The 19577-nt window shown below is 44.8% G+C and overlaps 1 protein-coding gene across 1 annotated transcript in view; it reads right to left on the reverse strand.

Annotated features, from left to right (window-relative positions):
• Positions 1 to 19577, reverse strand: part of COL11A1 (collagen type XI alpha 1 chain) — a 129767-nt gene that overhangs the window by 81307 nt on the left and 28883 nt on the right. The window contains exons 5-14 of the mRNA XM_087827736.1: positions 16157 to 16282; positions 11309 to 11425; positions 10703 to 10795; positions 8656 to 8907; positions 7854 to 7916; positions 6492 to 6533; positions 5477 to 5539; positions 4750 to 4824; positions 3610 to 3693; positions 2039 to 2095 (exon numbers count right to left, since the gene is read on the reverse strand). Of these exons, the coding sequence (XP_087683862.1) occupies positions 2039 to 2095; positions 3610 to 3693; positions 4750 to 4824; positions 5477 to 5539; positions 6492 to 6533; positions 7854 to 7916; positions 8656 to 8907; positions 10703 to 10795; positions 11309 to 11425; positions 16157 to 16282 (972 nt within the window). The remainder of the gene's footprint in view (positions 1 to 2038; positions 2096 to 3609; positions 3694 to 4749; positions 4825 to 5476; positions 5540 to 6491; positions 6534 to 7853; positions 7917 to 8655; positions 8908 to 10702; positions 10796 to 11308; positions 11426 to 16156; positions 16283 to 19577) is intronic.

Raw genomic sequence — 19577 nt, forward strand, 5'->3', positions numbered from 1 at the left:
AATTTACTTCGCCCAGTTAGTACGATTTTATTAACACAATACAGCGTCCAAGTCCTTTGATGGAAACGCATCTCCCCTCAGACTTCGTATCCAGTGTGCTCGCCACTGAAAAGACTGTTTTACGTATAACTACGCAGACGCCAGTGTCGTGAAGTGACGCTGCAGCTGTCTTCAGCGTGTGCCATCAGGGCACTTCGGATGACAGAGGCATCGCTGATCGCTCGGGCTCGGCCCGCGCCAGGCGTGCGCTGGGGGCACGCAGGCCGCGCCTTCCGAATGCCCTGGCTCCCACCCTCGGGCGCCGTCGGACCCGCGTCCTCCAGCAGCTCTCATTGCCACTGTCGCGGAATGATGTCAGATCGATCTTCCCCGGGTCGGTCTGTGTTTTTCCTACGAGAATAAGTCCTTCTGACAACCCCCTTACAAACATTTATGTAACGCCAAAAGAGCAACAACCGGGCACGTGGACTGGGAAAAAAAGTCACTTGATAAAGGTCCCGTGAGTCTCAAACATAAATACGCGCGGGCGCTCCTCCTAAAGGCACCCCTGGGCCCTGTGCTGAGGACCCCCGCGCCGCGAAGTCAAAGCACCGCTCCTGGGAGAGGCTGCAGGGTGCTCGGTGGCTTCGCCCCGACCGTGGGAGACAAGGTCAGATCAGTAAAGAATGAAATACACAGTCAACACTAGGTCATCCATCCCCCTGAAAGATCCAGGACATTAAAACTGAACGCAGCGATAGCGGTCACGTCATCCCACAGAAATATACTTTGTGTGTTTAAGAAGAGCAGGGCTCATTGAAACCAAATGCACATTCAATTCAACAGCGCGGTGGATCCAAGCCCAGGAAGGCCAACACTGTGCCTCGAAACCTCGGCTCTCCAGAGCCTCCTGGCGGCTCCCAAGCAAAACAACTATTGATGTGACTCCCGAGAAACACGGCAAGTCAAGAGCATGAACAGGGTAACCTTGAAAATGGCAGAAACGATGACTTTCACGCTTCTAATTAAGAATCCTTGCAACCAAATGTCTTCGAGAGGAAAACAGGGGTTCTCCATTAAACCTGGGCATTAATCACTGAATTGAAGGCTAGGGCGGTCCATTTATTTTTAATTAATTTGCTGCATTATATGCTCTGTATATAAGCACTGCCGACTCAACAGACCATAATTACTTTGCCCAAACACTTATTCTAAAAATTGTCGTGCAATAATTGAGAGTAACAGAGCGGGGGAGAGGGGGAACCACTGTCTACGTTTCCTGCATATTTTATAATGTAGGCCTCCATGTGTCTATAAAAGCAACTGGAAAAAAACAATAAAGAAATTTTTCATTGGAAGACTTTACATATTTGTCTTAAAATACTGATGTAGACTTCATTTCCTTTTAAATTGTTAATGTATAAAATTTTTTGGACTCTGGCATTAACAGACTTTTGAAAGTCTGTAATAATTTGATGTTTGGGAGCAAAGGATAAGAGAAGAGACAATGGTGAAAAGAAACAATATGATTTTTCTCTCTCTCAGTTCTTACCTTTAATGTTCAAGGAGCCTAATGCTTTCCATAGCAAAGATTTAAGATTAAAATTAATCTTGGAGGTAACACTGAGAATGCGCATACGGTTGTTAATGTTTTCCGTTTGCCCACGTGATGTGACCCTTCCTGACTGTTTGGTGAAACTGAAAATGCTAATTTTATCTGCTTTTACTGGGTCTGCTCACCATGGCCTTTAGCCTCCACAGATCCTCTCACGAGGCTTGTGTTTGTCTGGGTGATAAATAGGAAAATTCCTTTGGAAAATACAGTGTTAGATCCTAGACTAATATTTTTTAAAGTAACATATGTCAGTGTTTCCCAAACACTTGACCATAAGAATCAGCCTGCTGAACTCTTTGAAAATATAATTTGCCATTTCCAACCCTGAACCTATATCATCAGAGTCTCGTGTGCAGGGCCCAAGAACTTCTACTTTTAATGAAACGCACAGGTAACTCTTCGGCCCCCCCATTCATAAAGCACATTTCTTATTGGGTAACCTACCACAGGACCTGGTCTTCCGGTCAGACCCATTGGGCCAGGGGGACCCCTCAGCGCGATCTAGAAAATAAAATACGTCAGCTTAGGAATGTTCTGCTGGGCTAGCGGGTCCAACCACAATAGTCACTCGCACAGGCGACCCTTACGTGACAGGCGATCAGCACAGGTAAGAGCTACGCGCCAGGAGTGTGGTGGCCGAAGAGCGGCACGCTTCTAGAATGGCCCACATCGGTATCAGACATTTTCCAAGCTGTTGTAACATATACAACCTGGTACCACATATTATTAAGACTTTTTCAATAAAAAAGCTTAAAATAGATTTTAGAATGAGAAATCTAATATCTGACATATTTTTCTATTCTGAAGTGTACTTCAGAATAATGTATAGACCTCTCTTAAATGCGTAGGTGCAAAACTCGTTGAAAATACGTTCAGAGGTGAACAAGTTGAGGTTCTTTAAGTAAAAATTTCCTGGCAGTACTTTAGGAAAGACAATGAGAATGAAAGCCAGATGGCAAAATGCAAAATTGATCAGAAAGTGTTACGGCAATACACTTCTTTTGACAAATCTCAAATGTGACGCTATATAGAAAAATACATTTATTCTGTGAAATCATAGGCATGGGAGGCTAATTGCATGCATTACTGATACTGAGAATTAGAAATGTGAAATTAGCATACTTGGAAAGCTGAAACACGTGGAGGACAAAAGATAAATATCTGATGTTACATGAGCATGGTGTGCGATTTTTTAATATTAGTGATTCCAAAGGTGAATACTTAGATTATCCAAACAGATATCAAAAATAATACAGCCATAGAAATAATATGTAAAAACATATTAGAAGAGTGCACGAGATGAAAACGGTAGGATCTCCAAAGTTTCACTACTGACTCACCATGAGATTTTTGACAATATACTTCTTAATCCTTGAGATTAAATATCTGAAAAATTGGAATTATAATGCTTGCTAAAAGGACTAATAAAATGAGGCATTCAGTGGCCTCATAAAATATTTAAGCTCAAATGGTTACCTTAAATTTGTTCAAAGTAGTAGAATTTACAAGTTAAATTGTAGGAATCATTAATAAATTATTTTAAATATTTTTTATATTTGTTTATGCCAAGGTCTAGTAAACAAATACTTAAAATTTTCATTGCCTTTACACATGATGTCACCAAACAGCGGCATCTTTCTAGATGGACAGACTTAGTAGATACGTAAACAAATGTTGATAATGAATTTAAACTTAGGTTTTCAGATATTTTATACACTCACAAATTTATGATAATAAATAAAAAGCTATCACATAAGTGACTCGTATCACTTAGAGAGTGGGTCCCCGCCACCATGCCAGTTTAAGTGGCAGCGGTGCCAGGCTGTCCCTGAATGCTCAGTGAAGGAAAGCAGTCCTCCTGGGCCAAAGACACCGTCTGAGCACTTCCCATCGAAATCCAACACGCTCTGCGGCAGGAAGCGTTTCGTCCCCAATAGCAGCGCCCTCCAGACGCAGGCACACGCGCGCGGTCTCACACAGGACCAGGGCAGGGCCTCCGCGTCCCCTCTGCTTACCCGAGCCTGCTGAAGGATAGCCTGGGCCTGAGCCTCCTGCGCGGAGATGGTGGGTCCTTTGGAACCATCGCCTCCATACCGAAACTAACAGAGGTCACAGGGGGAAACTCAGGATTAGCCTTTGCCAAGTAGGTGCCTTAATTACTAATAAAAGCCCCTGACTTAAAAGAGTGAGTTCTTACGAAAGTCCAAAGTAACTCCATCCGGAATCATGAGACCTAGATTTCTTTATTTTTTTAAAGTCTCCTTCTGCCTTTTACGCAAGTTCTCTAGACCTTGTTTGACCATTTGCAGAAGAGACCGGAGACTCCTTTTCGATTTTAAATTCCGTAATTTAATAAGCCCCATCACGCATTTTTCATCTGCACAGATGGGACCCATGCTACTCACACATCGGTAAAGTTCCAAACGCACTAAGTTCAGAGGTGGTTACAGGCCCATTGCTATTTTGTTGAGCAAAACTTTCAGACTCTCTGGGGACACAGTGGAAATCGTCCTTGAGATATGTTTACTTTGTTTACCTTTTCTTACATTATTATACTAAAAGACTGATCCTACCTATATCCCTCCATCAAATTCTAAAGCTTCTTTGTAATTTTATCTCAAAATGGAGCCTGAGTCAATTTCTCACTACATAATTATTACTTGCAATTTTATCACATTTATATGGATAAATCATTTTTTCCCCAGAGAACTAGGGCAACGTTAAAGCGAACATTATGGTAAAGCAAATAAGTTTTGAGCGATGAATGACACTATAGAGATACCTTTTTTCCAAAGTATCACCTATTGTCTTTATGGTGAGAAACACTATATTAATATTACGTTTACATATAAAATAAATGTTAATCATACAACCCAGGAAAAAGCACGACTGGGAATATTAAGAAAAAACTCTAAGCGTGGTTGTCAAAAGTGTAATCAAATAATGAAACCTTAATTCTAAAGCAGAGATCGACATTTGCCAGAATGCTGTTTCAGTAAAATGTCCCGTAATTTCCAAAGGCTGTTTGATTTCGGGCATCTCTGCCTCGTGCAATGGTTTTTAGTTGATTGCTCTGCAATGTGGCCCAACAACACGTTTCGTCAGTACGCTCACAAAATATTAAGTCGTCTTTATAGCAGGAAGAGAAAACATACCGGCAACATTAACATGGTACCAGGAGGACCAGGGAGACCATCCGCCCCCGGTAGGCCAGGGCGTCCTGGGGGACCCTAGCAAAGTAAATAAAATGATCAAAATGAATAAATAAATGAAATAATCTAATTTATTAGAAATTGAATAACTTTAATAAGTCTACATGATCTCGTTTGCATTTGCCCTTTGCTCCTCGGTTAACCTCCTTTTAGGAAGTACACCTAGGAAGGGCTGCGTTTCATGGCGCTGGTCAGCACTATTTTAATAACGCACAAAGTTATTGGCTACACAGGGATGGACGGAAAAAGGGGGAGGAGAGGAATTTTACAAGAGGCGTTTGGAGAGACTTAACATAAATGATCCGGTTGACCGAGTGACCCAGGCTGCGATCCTCAAATCAGGATTCCGGCTTATTAACTCCTATCAGCCTCCAGCTAGACACCCACCGGAGGTCCCGGACTATTTGTCTGAGTTCAGATTGAGGGACTGAATCTAAGCTAAGGGGTTCATATCAAAAATTTTCTTCCTAATTATCACATAGAAAACATGCACATTCTGTACTCTCACTTTTAAACGTATAGTTAGAAAAGTTAACCCAAACATTGCACAACATTAAATGTATAACCCCCCACCCCCACCCCCCCAGTGAGAAGAACACGTTAAACTTGTAGAATATATTTTAAAGTTTTTCTGTGTTACTTTCTTTAATTATGAGGAGCCTTCACTTACCCTCTCTCCAGGGTCACCAGGGGGTCCCGAGGGGCCTTGTAGACCTGGAGGGCCCATAAGCCCCTGCAGAGACATAACCGAGGTCCGAGTCAGACTCCTGCTCCCAGCGGCGCCGGGCAAGTCCATCCCACCGGCATCCAAGGGGAGCTCGCCGGTCGCATGAAGGCACGGCTGCCCGATTCTGCTCCTGCGGGCTGCGGACGGCCCGCATACGGCCCGCCTCGGCGCTCTCAGCTCTTCCCGTGACGCTGCTCTCGGGGTGGAGGCGGACAGTCCAGGGGGACACAGGACGGGAGACCTCGCCAAGGGCAAGTCCCCGAGGCAGAGGCTGGCTCCCAGTTCTTACCGAAGGGAAGGCGGACTCACGGCGCGACCTCAGAAATGTGCGAACACAGTGGCCATGTAGGCACGGATTAGCTGGGAGGCATTCTCACATTTTCTTTTACGGGTAAAAGTACTTAAAGGCAGCAGGATCGCATGCTTATTTCAGATGATGAGAGTTTCATTAATGCCACAAAGGACAGAGGATTTCTTAACAGTCAGATCCGAACAGCTACCCGAGAGTGAAGACACACCTCGGGGCATGAGCCTCGCGAGGGAGGGACAGAGGCAGCCGGGAAGGGCTCACCCCGAGGGCCCACAGGCAGCCACAGCCTCGCGAGTCCCAGCCCCACTCACGGGGATGTGTCTATGCCTCTTTAATAAAGACGGCGACGGCCTTTTTCTTTTTTCACTTCCATAATGTTCAGATAGCAGGTTGAAAATGAGCTTAGATGCCGAGATATTTAAGGGACAAAATTATTTAAAATAAAATGTAATTCCATTACTCTCGAAAGAACATCATTTGGAGCCAGATCGGAAAGCAAGTCAAGGCCCCCAGGTCCTCTGAACAAATACCTGCCTCTAAATCAATACCCAAATTAGTCTAAAATATATCAATTCAATCATGTAATAGAAATCTTGTATCTGATTATAAAAAAATCAAGACAAAAATAACTGTAAGACATTTACATACCGCAGGTCCGGCTGGCCCTGGGGGTCCTTCGATCAGCATCCCCTTTAATAAGAAAAGACAGAGAATCGTTTCCAGGGGAATGCAGCCCGAACCTCTTACCTGACTGACCCTAAGAGCACTGTAAGAAGTGAATTCTCTGTTCCTAAAACCAATGGCAAACATTTTTGCACGAGGAAAGGAGGGAATTCACATGACAGAAGACGTCGTCCCTGTCCTCAGAGAACCTATGAGCGGATTAGAAATAAGTAACTATTCAGATCCGTAATATCACAAGGGGAATATGCTAGTGCTTCCAGGAAGGGGAGAAAAGGCCAGACAGAAGAGCCAGGGCAACTATGAGATGAGCTCTGAAACGGAGGAGGGAGCACTATTTCGGGAAAAGGGCCCAGTTCTAAAAAGGTTATGATGCTACTGCTGAAAACTGCTTTGTTATTTAAAAAGTTGGTTGTAAGTTTTCATAACAAGGGCGAATTCACTCTGAAAATGTCGCTTTTTAAAGGCTTTGGTGAGACGCGGCAGGCTTTCTCAGGCCGTGGGGTAATGGCGCGGACAGCCAGGGGCGTCCTCCCAGACTAGACGTAGGGGGTTAACGTGTGTCCCCCACACACCTTCTTCTGAATGTTTATGTTCTTGCAGTTTCTGAAGCGACGTTCATGACCGTGAGGCCAGTAGTCAGACGTACACACTACTTTCCTTCTGAGGCAGTAGTTTCCCCACGGTGTTCACTAGGGAGACCCACAGTAAAGTTGCTTTCCAGTAAGAGTTGGCATCTTACTAGCATCTTGAGTGGTAAGAACATTAATATATTTTTAAAAATCATGTCTGGAGTGAATTGGAGCCTTTTTAATGGAAGGTAAGGAGGTGAATTTTAAAAAGACCATCTTCATATTATGACATGATGTTGTTTGGCTATGAAACTTATTTGTATCTATGACCAAAAAAAAAAAGTAAAATAATAACTCAGAAAAACAAAATGGGGAGGGGGAAATCACTGGATCGGAAACCGGAAGGGCTCACGTCTAGTTCTATCTCAACTGCCAAACATTCAAACCCAAGGAAAGCTAATTACACCCTTTGAATCTCTGGTTCTTCGGTGGTGAAATGAGAGAATTAGACCAGGCACATTGCAGCTACTTTCAAACCCTAAAATTCCATAGCTCTGTGTTTTTTTGGTTACTCGAGATGCCACTTGCCCGAAATGGCCTTAACCAAACCAGTTATCTGTGACAGATTAAACACATTTGGACAACAGAATTTTCAATGTAACACACGCATATACGCACTCATTTAAGGGGACGACGGCTCATAATATCAAGTAAGCAACTTTCCCAACCTTTACAGTGTGTTCACACCGGTACTCACAGGCTCAACGACCGCGGGTTCTCCCTTCTGTCCCTTCTCCCCGTAGGCGCCATGGCCATTGATCTGTTGAGGGAAAATGCAAGCAGCCTGTCTTTAGGTAAATGAGACCATTGGGGATTTTTTTTAATAAGGCAACTTAATTATTTAAAGGCACTGAAAACAGCCTATTTAGATGTGCTTTTTAGATAGCAACCTATCAAAGGTTTAAATACTGAAAATATAAAAAACGGAAAACATAATGGATATGAGTACTGATCCTGAATGAGACGGGACAGTTCCTTCTTAAAGATGCGTCACAGAAAGACAAAGACACCTGCAGACCTCAGCGCTCAACCCCAGACACGAGGCAGAAAGTGTCATCAAAGTCAAGTTAGGGAAATAGAGGAGGGGTGTTGGAGCGGCCGTCAAAGCTTAAAATGCTAATAATATAATACTAATGACACGGTGCCTCCTTGAGCATCAGCGAAAACGAAATCCTTTAAAAAAATTAAAAATCTAAAAATCAGAAATCGCACTTACTGCCCAGATATAATAGTGCCTATAGTTTAATCTTATCCATGAAAAGAAAATCTGGATAACAACTCCATTCAAGATTCTACTTTCAAAGGCAGGCTCCCGTCACGGGGCCAGAGAGCCACGGCTGCAGGTCCCCGGGAAAGGCCCTGTCGCGAAGCCCTGGCTGTGACAGGCGTTCAGCGTCTCTACGAGAAGACAGGCTGCCCTGGGAACCTGGAAAAACCCCACGCCGAACGCACCCGTGTTCCCAAAGCGAGACACGACGCGGGGCGCGGTACCCACTTACGCTGGTTTCCGTGACATCGGTCTCGGCCGGGACACCCGGACCAAAGTCTTCGTTAGTGGGGCCCGTCTGTTTATCTTCATAGTCTTTATACTCATAAAAATCGTAAGCGCCTAAATCTCCATCTACAGGAGGCCCAGAGTCCCTGCCGTCTAGGTCTTGGTTCCCGTACAGCGGGTCCTCGGGGCTCCTCCGGGACTCGTAGTCCCCTCCAGTCAGATACTCCTCGGTGAACTGGTCCTCGGCGGGGCTCGGCTGTTCATTTACGTGGCGGGGGATCGGAGACAGGAAGGGTAGGGTTAGCGAGGCGGGGGCGTTCGCAGTGAGCTCCACGGCCTGGCGGGGCAGCCGTGCGGATGCTCCTCAAGCGGGCCGAGGACCGCTCCTGCCAGGGCCGCCGACAGAAACGGTCCCGGCGGGGGCAAGGGGGCGGCGCTGCTTTCGTCCGAAACGCTTTCCCAGCGAACGGCAAATATTCACATGCGTTGCACATGTGTATTCGCCCGTTCCATGGAAAAGAACCTTGTTAGTCAACTCGATCTTTACTTTATAGTTTAAGGTTTGAATAATTAAATAAGCCCGGACTGAAAGCTTCACTTCATTTCCAGGTCTCGTAGAACATCCTTAGGCAAGATAACCACCTCCAGCCACTTCGACTCTCCGCCCATGTAGGGAAGGCTTATATCACCGAAGAGTTCTTTAGGGCAAATAAAATATACAATACAGTTCTCAAAATTTAAGACAATCAAATAAAATATATATCCCTGTCGGATCTCATAAAGAGCAGAGAGTAAATATTCACTTGGAAGTAACAATTACATCAATAAAACTCCCTCAGAGACACAGAAACATGAACGGAGTATAATTTTCTCTTTCTCATGAGCAAATCCCTATTAAGAGCATAAATCTGAATCCTATTTATTATGCAGGATTTGGCCATATTCTGATTTTGATGAGGTTCAAATTAAATAATTTATTTTGCTACTTTTTGAATTTTATTTTTAAGTAACTTGTTTCCTATGACATAGTGAATCCGGATGATGAAGAAACATCGAATAAGTGGCATTACACAAAACCACGTGACTAAAAATGTGGCTGGATGGTTATCGCAGCAATTGTTAAGTAAAGTAAAACGTCCAGTAAGCGTAGTTTTTTTTTTTGTAGCCTTAAACACGGGGGATCTATATCTGCAGGGGGTGCATATTATTCAGCATCCAAATGTTAGAAGTGGGGTCACAGCTGTGAACTAACAAGCTGGATGAATCTGGGTGCGCAAATGAACATCTTGGATCAAGATAGCCATTTTTGGAAAGGATTAATTAGCACGAAAGGAAACTTAAAATCTGTTCTTAAGCTCAAACGTTATTGTGCTAGACGATGCACCTGCACGTAAGGCACCACCGAGCGTGTCGGCCTGCGGGAACACGTGCCATTTAATGTTCAGATTACTCAAAGGCACTTAACAAACTGAACCGGATACTCCTTTTCCCGGGATCAGAGTGCACTCGCAGCGCGACACTCAGAAAGTGTTTGATTTGTACCCGTGTGCACTGAACCCTTTTCGTAGGAAAGGCTGGGAAAGGGTAAGAGATGCGACTGGCGCGGGCACCGGCTCCACGAGGGCCGCGTGGTCTCGGCTCGCCCGCCGTCACGGGGACCGGGGCTCCTGCTCGGGTGGGGGAGGTCTCGTCGTATCAGGTGCTGATACAACTTCACTGGGGGGGGTTCCCCTCCCCGCAGCGGGATCATGTTGTGACCGCCCCGCGTCGCAACATGTGGGAACCTCGGGGGAGCCGGGGTGGCAGGGAAGGGCCGCAGGGGGCCAGGGCGGCCTTTGCATGGAGCCGGGGCTCATGCAAACCGGAGCCGACACTGACTGTAAATGAACTGTCTTCAGAAACGGGGAACCGAGCCGGCCGCTCCTCTTACCTCAGGGAAAGGGGAAGGGCGTGGACCTGCCCGACGTTGTTTACAGGTGCCCCCGGGGGGCATGTCTAGAGAACAGGGTGCCCTCTGCAGCCCGGCGCTGCGCCGTGGGTGCCCGCCTCACCTCGTTTGGCCCCGACCCGCGCCGGGGGGCCTCGGTCTGGTAGCTCTCCCGCGTCCCGTAGCCGTACTCGGGGAAATCCTCGACGGCGTTCGCCTGGCAACAGATCCAACAGAAAGGGTCAGAAACGCGCGGCGGCCGGAGCCGGGCGGCCGGTGCACTGGGCGGGGGCAGCCGGAGGGCCGGGGGCCGGGGCAGCGGCCGTCATCACAGATCCTCCAGCTGAACTGGGAGGGATCTTGATCGCTCTCCTTCGCTACCTGGACCCCTAGTTTGCTCTCTGCCGCTGCGCGGTAACTTTTCTTCCTCTTGGGTGGAAATTTTTCAGATCTAGGGGGCGTAAACTTTTTGGACTTTTCCCTTGGGCTAGTAGTGGCCACTGTCCACGTCTTCCTTTTGGAATCGGGCCTCTTCTTCGGTGAGGCGCAGCGACAGAGGGAAAGGAAAACACAAAGACAGTGAGGAGAGGGGGACACAGCGCCCCGGGCGCCGTCCCCGCGGGACAGCTGCCGCCCGACGGAGGTCACGGCTGCCGGCCCGCAGGCACCGGGGGGCGAGAGGGGGGCGGCGGGCGGCACAGCCGGGAGGAGAGCGGCGGGCGGGCTTTACCTCGGTGCGAGCTCCTGCCGCCCCAGCTCCCGTGGGGGTCTCTGTGGCAGAGTCAGCCTCCTTATAGTCTGCGTCCCCGTACTCATAGCCATACTCCAGCATCTCCTCGGGCGCGTACTGCATCGCAAAAGGAAAAACACCAGGCGGTGCTGTCAGTGGCGGGCGGCGCTCGGGGCGCAGCGGGGTCGCCCTCCTCCAGGGACAGGAGACGCTCGCCGGGCGTTCCCGCCGGGCGCCGGGCACCGAGCCGGCGTCCAGGGCGCCCGAGGGCGAGCGGTGGGCAGGCCGGGAGGGAGCCAAAAGTTCTGAACGGTCATTCAGACTTTTGTTAGCGATTCGTTCCAACGGAGCAATTATGTATTTGGACACAGTTGCTAAATACCCCTGTTCACTTCGGCTTGTGACAGTTGCCCTGCGAGGCCCGTCCGCAAGAACTCTGCGGTGGCTTCAATGGGTGGGTTTTTGTTGTTTTTTTTTTCATTGAACTATATATATGAAAATAAACGTATAGAGGATGGTCTTGTCAAGTACGGACGGGTTTCGTCATTTATCGTGAAATGGAGCGGGGAAGGAGGGAAAGGAAATACGGGGGCGTGAAACGAGTCTGTATCCTGCTGGGGACACTAGAACCAGGGGAAAGATGACACTTTACGTGTATTCAGATTCTCTGACTTGCTACAGACTTAAGATCCAGATGAGCACAAAATACTTGGGAAGCATTAAAAAGATTCAAAGTCATATCTGCTTATATTTAACACTGTATTTAAAATTTTAAATACACTGCCTTTGTATCTGCCAAAAAAGGACATACCATTTAGGTATCTTAAACTACTCAAAATGAACTCACATTATAAATAGTATTTCATGTTGGATTTTCGTACAGTAAACCTCAATATGACGGCCGAATTTCAAGGGGCTGTCCATTAACGCTGAAAGTCTGTTACACAGTAAAGGAGGTTTTCTGAATATGTTAAAAAATTGACAAATTAGTTTACTTGTTTTCACTTATGTAGACACGTTTGTGTAATTAAAAGTAAGTATCTATGAAAAGTTTTCTGCCTGGATTACAGTCATTTTAAATTGATACAGCCCAGGCCTCCTTAAGGCGACTCTCCCCAGTCACCGTGACTCAGCAAAGCGCCGGGGGCGGGGCCCGTCGCACGTGGGAGCCTCGGTGGGCACGTGTCACAACAGTGCAGAAAGTCAGGCCACGGGAGGACAGAGCCAGTTAAGCAGTCACCCCGTGATGCCGGGTGACCACGTGCTGATCGGGCCCGGAACATTGTTTACCAGCCGTGACTCTTGCACTTAAATATGTGGACTGTAGTTGTAGACATGTAATATTTATTTATTTTTGTGAAATTACTAGTGTTTTCTCCAACACATGGCCTATTCCTTAAAATTTGTTAAAAATAACAGTTAACCTGTTAATTATAAGCAAATCTTGGTTAAAAGTATTTTTAAATTGACGGGGTGTTAGTGTTCACACATAGCATACAGACCAGAAGTTGTGTCTGTCGAATCCAAAGTCCGTTAAATCAAGGTCTGCAAATCGAGGGTTTACTGTACGAAAAACATTTAGTGGGAAGAGGTAGGGTCTTCGTAGAAGGATAGGCAAGATAATGCACATTGAATGATGGGGGAATAACACGTTCACCCTCACAGCCGAAATCTCTACCAAAATTTTAAGTTAAACTTAAAACTTTAAGTTTTGTCCTATTATGAAGGATATATTAATAATTGATTTTAATAAAAATAACTAAATACAGTAACATCATATATAGTATGGAATATTAAGCAACAACCTCAACAAGCTAACAATACAGTATATATACTTTTTGGGGTTTTTTTCTATTGCAAACTATTTGGAATTTCTTAAGTGTTATATCGGGTAAAATTCCAATTATGTCCCAACTGAACCTCTCTTGGCATTTCAGCTAATCCCTTTTAACCTGCCGGCAAAAATAACTGTTGGCCACAAGTCTTTTAGAGGATTGTGACCACTGGCGATATTGCCGCCTGGCCCTTGGTGAACTAGCCTCGCTGGCGCAAACTCGCCCAGCTGGTGCAGCCGAGGGTCATACTGAAGTGGGCACGCAGACATGGCTCTGGCCTTCTTCACAGTCATCACAACTCCCACTGGATCATTGACTGAAACAGACTCATCATTTTCTCTCTCCAGCAACAGCTTCATTTCCAATGGATATATATTGGAAGCATTTCAGCATAACTCTATTCTAACTAGAACTTGGATAGAATTTGGTAAAATAGAAAAATGCATGTGTATGACCCTTCAGGCACTTTGGTTTCTTCATGCCTCTCTGCAGGCAAGATACAATGCCAGCTATCGCTAGGAAAGTTGACACACGCATTATTAATAAATAAGTAAAGTAAATAAAATAACTGAATCCTGAGTGTAGATATATATTAAGTAGACACGAATGGAGACTGAATATTATCTAATGAGTCCTGTTCCTGTAGTTCTAGTCACCCTTGTTGAATTAGAAACACTATAATTACTAGCTGCCAGCTGAAACCAGAATAAAAAAGAAAACTGCCAGTCTACTTTATCTACATTATGCTGTAGAGTTTTATAATTAAGTATACTTTTTAAAATCATGTGATAGTATCACTGTCTTCAAATCTAGCTACATTATGCATTTTCCCTATTGTGCCAAACACATCAAAAATTGACTCTTAAGAACGAATTAGAGTTTGTTATTTAGAGGATGCTAACTAGATTAAATGACAAATTAGAAAAAGCACACATCAGTTAATGTCTAAAAGAAACTAACATATTTATTAATCCAAATTAGAATAATAAATATGCAGTGTCACTAATCTGTTAACGGAAAATGAGCTGATGTAAAGTACAACATGTGTGCGTGGTGCTCCATATTGCACTTTATTCTCATTATTTGTTGGCAAATACCATTGCATTCCTATTTTGTGTAAGTTGCATAGATTTTTTAAAATGCATTTTTGTAATGGAATGGCATACTGTAGTTCAAAACTAACACAAGGATTGCTTCCAGATTCGGTTAACCGGTTTTTTACTTACTAGTATAAAGTGGTGATCTCATTATTGAGGCATCAGTGTCACTCAGAATTAGGAAAAAAACGTGAGAGCTGGTTTGAATTTTTAAATGTGCCCTAGTCAGTAGAGAAGCTAGAAGGGACGCTGTCACCCCGCCAGCCCCGCAGGCAGCCTTTGTTCCAGCAAAATGTTCTTTTCCTCATCAAACGCTTGCAGCATAAACAAACCTGACATCTCCGAATGTTAAATATACGCGTGAACAACTAGCACAGGCAATGGCAAGTTTACCGTGAAAGGAACTTAAGGTAAAAAGGGGATAAAAATTACTGTTTTGATTCAGAAGAACTCAGCTCACCTGGCTAATAGCATTAAAACATGGGAACAAGACACCTCCAGGTGATACGTTAAGAGCGCACACCTTGATTCTTTCAAAAACCAGAGCCATAGCTCTTGCTAAAGATCACGGGCCTTATCTTCCTTAAAACAGGAGCAAAATAAACTTCATCAGCTTTGAACAAGTATGCTAAATGCTACACATTTTCATACGGAATCGCTGCATAATCTCCGAGGTACAAAAGCACTAACGCTGACGGCTCGTTTACCTATCCTCTTGGAACTCACAGAAACCTGTTTTAAAAATCATGGGATAAACAGCACGAAGCACTTGAGAACTGTGAAACAAGCAAACACAAGTATCCAAGCAAGTTCTTTTTTCTTTCTCCTATTGACCTTCCTGTTAGCTTCTTAAGACTTTATCCTGTTTTGAAAAAAAATTAATATTAAGTCATGGAAAAGATCAGTGCAACAGAATTCATGATATCAGACCATAAAAAGTAATGTTAAAAATATATATATTTCAATGGTAATATTCAAATTGAATTCATATGCAAAGTAACTATTTAAAATTAAAAGGTAAGATCTTAGCCTGCTCTAAATAGTAAAACTCAAAAGGTGGCACCTAATAATAGTATATTTAGAAGGTAAGAGAAATGGTATTTGAGCTATTTTCAACAGAAGGATGGTCTTAATGTTTTCAAACTTTCACCATCTCTTCTAAAATTTAACATTTTCTACTTGACAAAAAAGAAATCTAAATACATAGTTTTGATACCAACTGGAGACTGACTTCCTTCCAGTTTGCCTTTTAATTTCCAGACAATCCACACCCAAGAACATTACCTAAAAGCCTGGAGAAAGGGTGCACTGTACTATGTTTTCTGCCCTTGGAGATATGCAAGTCCGACCAAGTTGCTCTGACTGCACTAACTTTCGGGGCCGAACGAGAGTAGCGGAGTCAGATCTCCTTGTGATGAATTTTCTTGAAAAAATAGCTTGGGAGAAAGGTTTCACAGCCGAATTTCAAATAACGTAACATAACATTAATAAAAGTCTATGACTTTCATACTGCTTTTCATTTCGTTGCGATTTATATCAAATGTGCAAGAAAAAGAAAACGTATATACCAATGTAGGGCAGCCTCTAAGAAATGGAGAGCCCCTCGCATCCTGAAAACTGAGACGGCTCTCAGGTCATTTTACCATCTGCACGGGCTTCCGGAGGCCTGGGGACACGGGAAGGACCCAGGCGACATTTCACGCTTATCTTGAGGCTGAGTTAATACTGACTAAAGTGCTAAGGGCAAAACTATACTTTTTAGAAATTATATTTTTCTCCCCCTTACAAGGAATATATACTTATACGCACTGCGTACACGCGAGGTGTGGCCGTTTGTAAGACATTCACGTTGCGAAATAGTTTCACAAGGGGAAAACCACCAGCACGCGTCGCCCGCGGGCACCGCGCGTCCTCACCTCGTCCACCTGCGGCGCCTGCGCCTGCGCCGGGGGCGCGGAGCTGTCACAGTCGGGGCTGTAGTGCTCGCAGTAGTCGTAGGCTGCCTTGGGGTCGCTGACGATCAACAGCTGCTGGATGTCGCCCTGCCAGGACCCAAACAGGCACGCGGTCAGCACAGCCAGACAGCGCCGGCCTCTAGAGCGAGACCTGACCCACGACGGTGCGTGGTGCGTTTCTACACGTGTCCGAGGAGGTCACTCACACGTGGTTCGGAGCAGGCCCACAGGACTGATGGGGCACGCGCCTCACAAACCGGCTGTGACGACAGTGGACCCGTGAACGACGCAGGTTTGCGCTGCATGGGTCCACTTGTATGTGGATCCCCCCCCCCCAATAAATGTTAGAAAATTTTTGGAAATTTGGCACAATTTTTTCAAATTCACAGATGATCCTTACGATTTTCTTAAAAACATTTTCTTGTCTCTCATTTACTTTATTGTAAGAATACAGTATATAATACAGCTAACATACAAAATATGTTTTGTTTATAATATTGGTAAGGCTTCTGGTCTCCGGTAAGCTATCAGAAGTTTTGGGGGAGTTGAAGTTACCCGGATTTTTGACGGCAGGGAGGGTTGGTGCCCTTAACCCCGGCGCTCTTCAAGGGTCAACTGTATTCTGCTCTAGAAGCGACCTGTTTCCACATGGGTCTTATGAAACATGAAACTAGTTTGATGTAAATCCACGGGTCATGACCGTATGAATTCTACGGAAGCCCAGAGAAATGCCCGGGTGATTTTCCGTTTGACTCAGAGGTTCGAGGCCCTGTGGGTTCGAGAACAGGAACTGATTCACGGGACTCCTGAGGTCATTTTGAATAATTTCAAAGTTACTCCAGCTTCCTCTGCATTATCCATTTTATCAACCCTTGTGTTTTAGGGCCTGATGAAAAGATGGACATTAGAATTTTAAAGACTCTGACATCGAGTACTAATAAATAACCCTTTGTCTCCTTGTACTTGTCTATGACTCGCCATAATTTGCTCGTCCTGAGTTGCAAACCCTCTGCTATATCTGGACAAACTCCATCTGGGGAGCAACAGACCTAGTTACTTCATTTTTAAGGTCAACACCACCACCTGATCAATTTAGAGCACTGAGAAGCTATGACTGATTATATATAAATAATCACAAATAACCAAGGGAAAAGTGAATACAGAATTCTCCATTAGGCTGTATGAAAAACAAACAAAGAGCCCAGCTGGTGTGGCTCAGTTGGCTGAGAGTCACCCTGTGAACCAGGAGGTCACAGGTTTGATTCCCAGTCAGGGCACATGCCCGGCTCTGGGGCTCCATCCTCAGTTGGGGGCATGCAGGAGGCAGCTAAGCCATGTTTCTCACACTCTCCTTTCCTCTCTCTAAAATCAATAAAAACATATTTTTAAAAAATTAAAATAGTGCGTCATTGAGTACCGGTCTCATTATGGGCTTCAGTTAGAAACCCTGACTCTTGAATTTTTTCCAGCTTTGCCTCTAACTACTTGGGACTGTGCAAGTCACTCACCCTAATTCACTGTTTGTAAAATAGATGGATTGAGAGATCATATCTGAGGCCCTCTCCAAGACTAAAAATTCTATAATCCCATACTTAAATTATAGAAAATATAATGAACCAAGTGAAGATGTTGCTGAGACGTATGCCTAGCTTATAAGCATATGGTATTTTTAAAATAGTACATTTTTGAAAAGAAATATGGTTTCCTAAGTACTTACTATTTTAGTTAAGGCACTTGACTTCATTACATGGAATCCCGCCAACCTTTCCACTATAAATTCTTATTGCAGGTGTTAAATATTCAGCCATAAAATATACTACTGGAAAGAACTGGAAAATTCAGTTAAAAACCTACAGTACTCTTATCTCCCAGGAGGCATCCTACAGTGTTTTTATGTTCGTCATATGACACATTGTGAGACAGTCTGTAGATAAACAAAAGCATCCCGAGACAGGTTGAGTAAACTCTAAATATTTAGATTCAACAGTCATAGAAATTTCCAGAGCTGGAAAAGGGTGAGGTTACCCAGTGGAGCTGGCATCTGGAGCAGACCGGGTTTGCTGATGCAATTACCTTGCCTCCGACAGCTGTGCAAGCGGGGTCTGGACTACAGTTTGCTGTCGAGATGAGTCCAGAGCAAAGCACATGGAAGAAAGGACCTCGCTATGCAGATGAGGTCCTTCTGAATGTCACCTGCGCTGCAAAAGGCTTCTGTCACATTTTTATTGGACCAATTATATGAGTAATGGCCTAGGGCATCCTCCTTTCAAAACGAAAATGTAACGCCCGCATTCTAACAATGTTTGTTTGGCTTGTTTTTATTTTCATTTTATAAACAGGCGTGATAACTTTTTGTAAGGCTCAACTATTTTCTATTTCCTGTGCCATGAATGTAATTACATCACTAGCAACTGGCGCCTTCCCTTTCTGCATATACGAAGTTTAAGGATTCAAATAACGAGTCCAGGCCGCTTGCCTGGAAAGTGAGTTGTCTCTACAGGGAGACAGAGGCACAGCGTCTAGTCTGGGATCCTCTACTTGTTCAATAAAACTCACTGGAATACAAACTTGGAAGAGCAAGGCCCTGTCTGTTTTGTTCTCGGTTTTCCCCCGTTTCCGGAATCAGCCTGCACACAGTGGGCCCACGATAAATGCTTGTTCAAGAAATGGATCTCCGGGCAGTGACCTTATTCGCCCCTACAAGCCTGTATTTCCACACCTGAAGTAAGAAGACTAGTATTTGTCTTGCATTTCCTAGAGCTTCTTTAAAAATTAATATGTCCTTAAGCAGCTTTTAAAGTGTAGATTGTGCACACACGTTAGGCATAATTATTATAGTGTCTGAGGGCAGTTAAAGGAAAATACACTTCTGAACGACAGATTTCTAGACAATGTGTGTAGTAGGGGCACTGTAAAATTTAAGAAATGCTGCTGGAAAATCCATTTGTGATTGTTCTAGAAATAAATTCCAAAAATTTGAGGTTTAGCAGCCTTAAATCCATTTCTCTATAAGGAAAGCCGATCAGGAAAGGAGAGAAAGGAAAGTGCCCTCAGCTAAGCGGTTTCCAGCATGCGCCCGGCGGAGCCACCGCTCCGCACGGCTCTGGGGCGTTCCCATAAGGCGTCTGCTGGGCGCTGAGGCCGCGGTGCACCTTCGCTCGCTCGCAGAGCTCTGTTCAGAGTCCGGGGGTCTCGGTGGGAGTTCGTTTGTATATTCAGGAACAAGACTGACGTTAAATCTCAAACACGGCACAAATGCTCAGGCAGGAACCCCATTGTCAGAAGATTAATTGGAAACCGATGTTCCTGTCTACCCAGACTCCTGACTGTGCCGAGGCGTGAGCTCTCATCACGGGTGGTTTTTTCCAACATTCCATCCAGT

Source organism: Miniopterus natalensis, chromosome 19 (assembly GCF_054644295.1).
Source record: "Miniopterus natalensis isolate mMinNat1 chromosome 19, mMinNat1.hap1, whole genome shotgun sequence".
NCBI classification, from domain to species: domain Eukaryota; kingdom Metazoa; phylum Chordata; class Mammalia; order Chiroptera; family Miniopteridae; genus Miniopterus; species Miniopterus natalensis.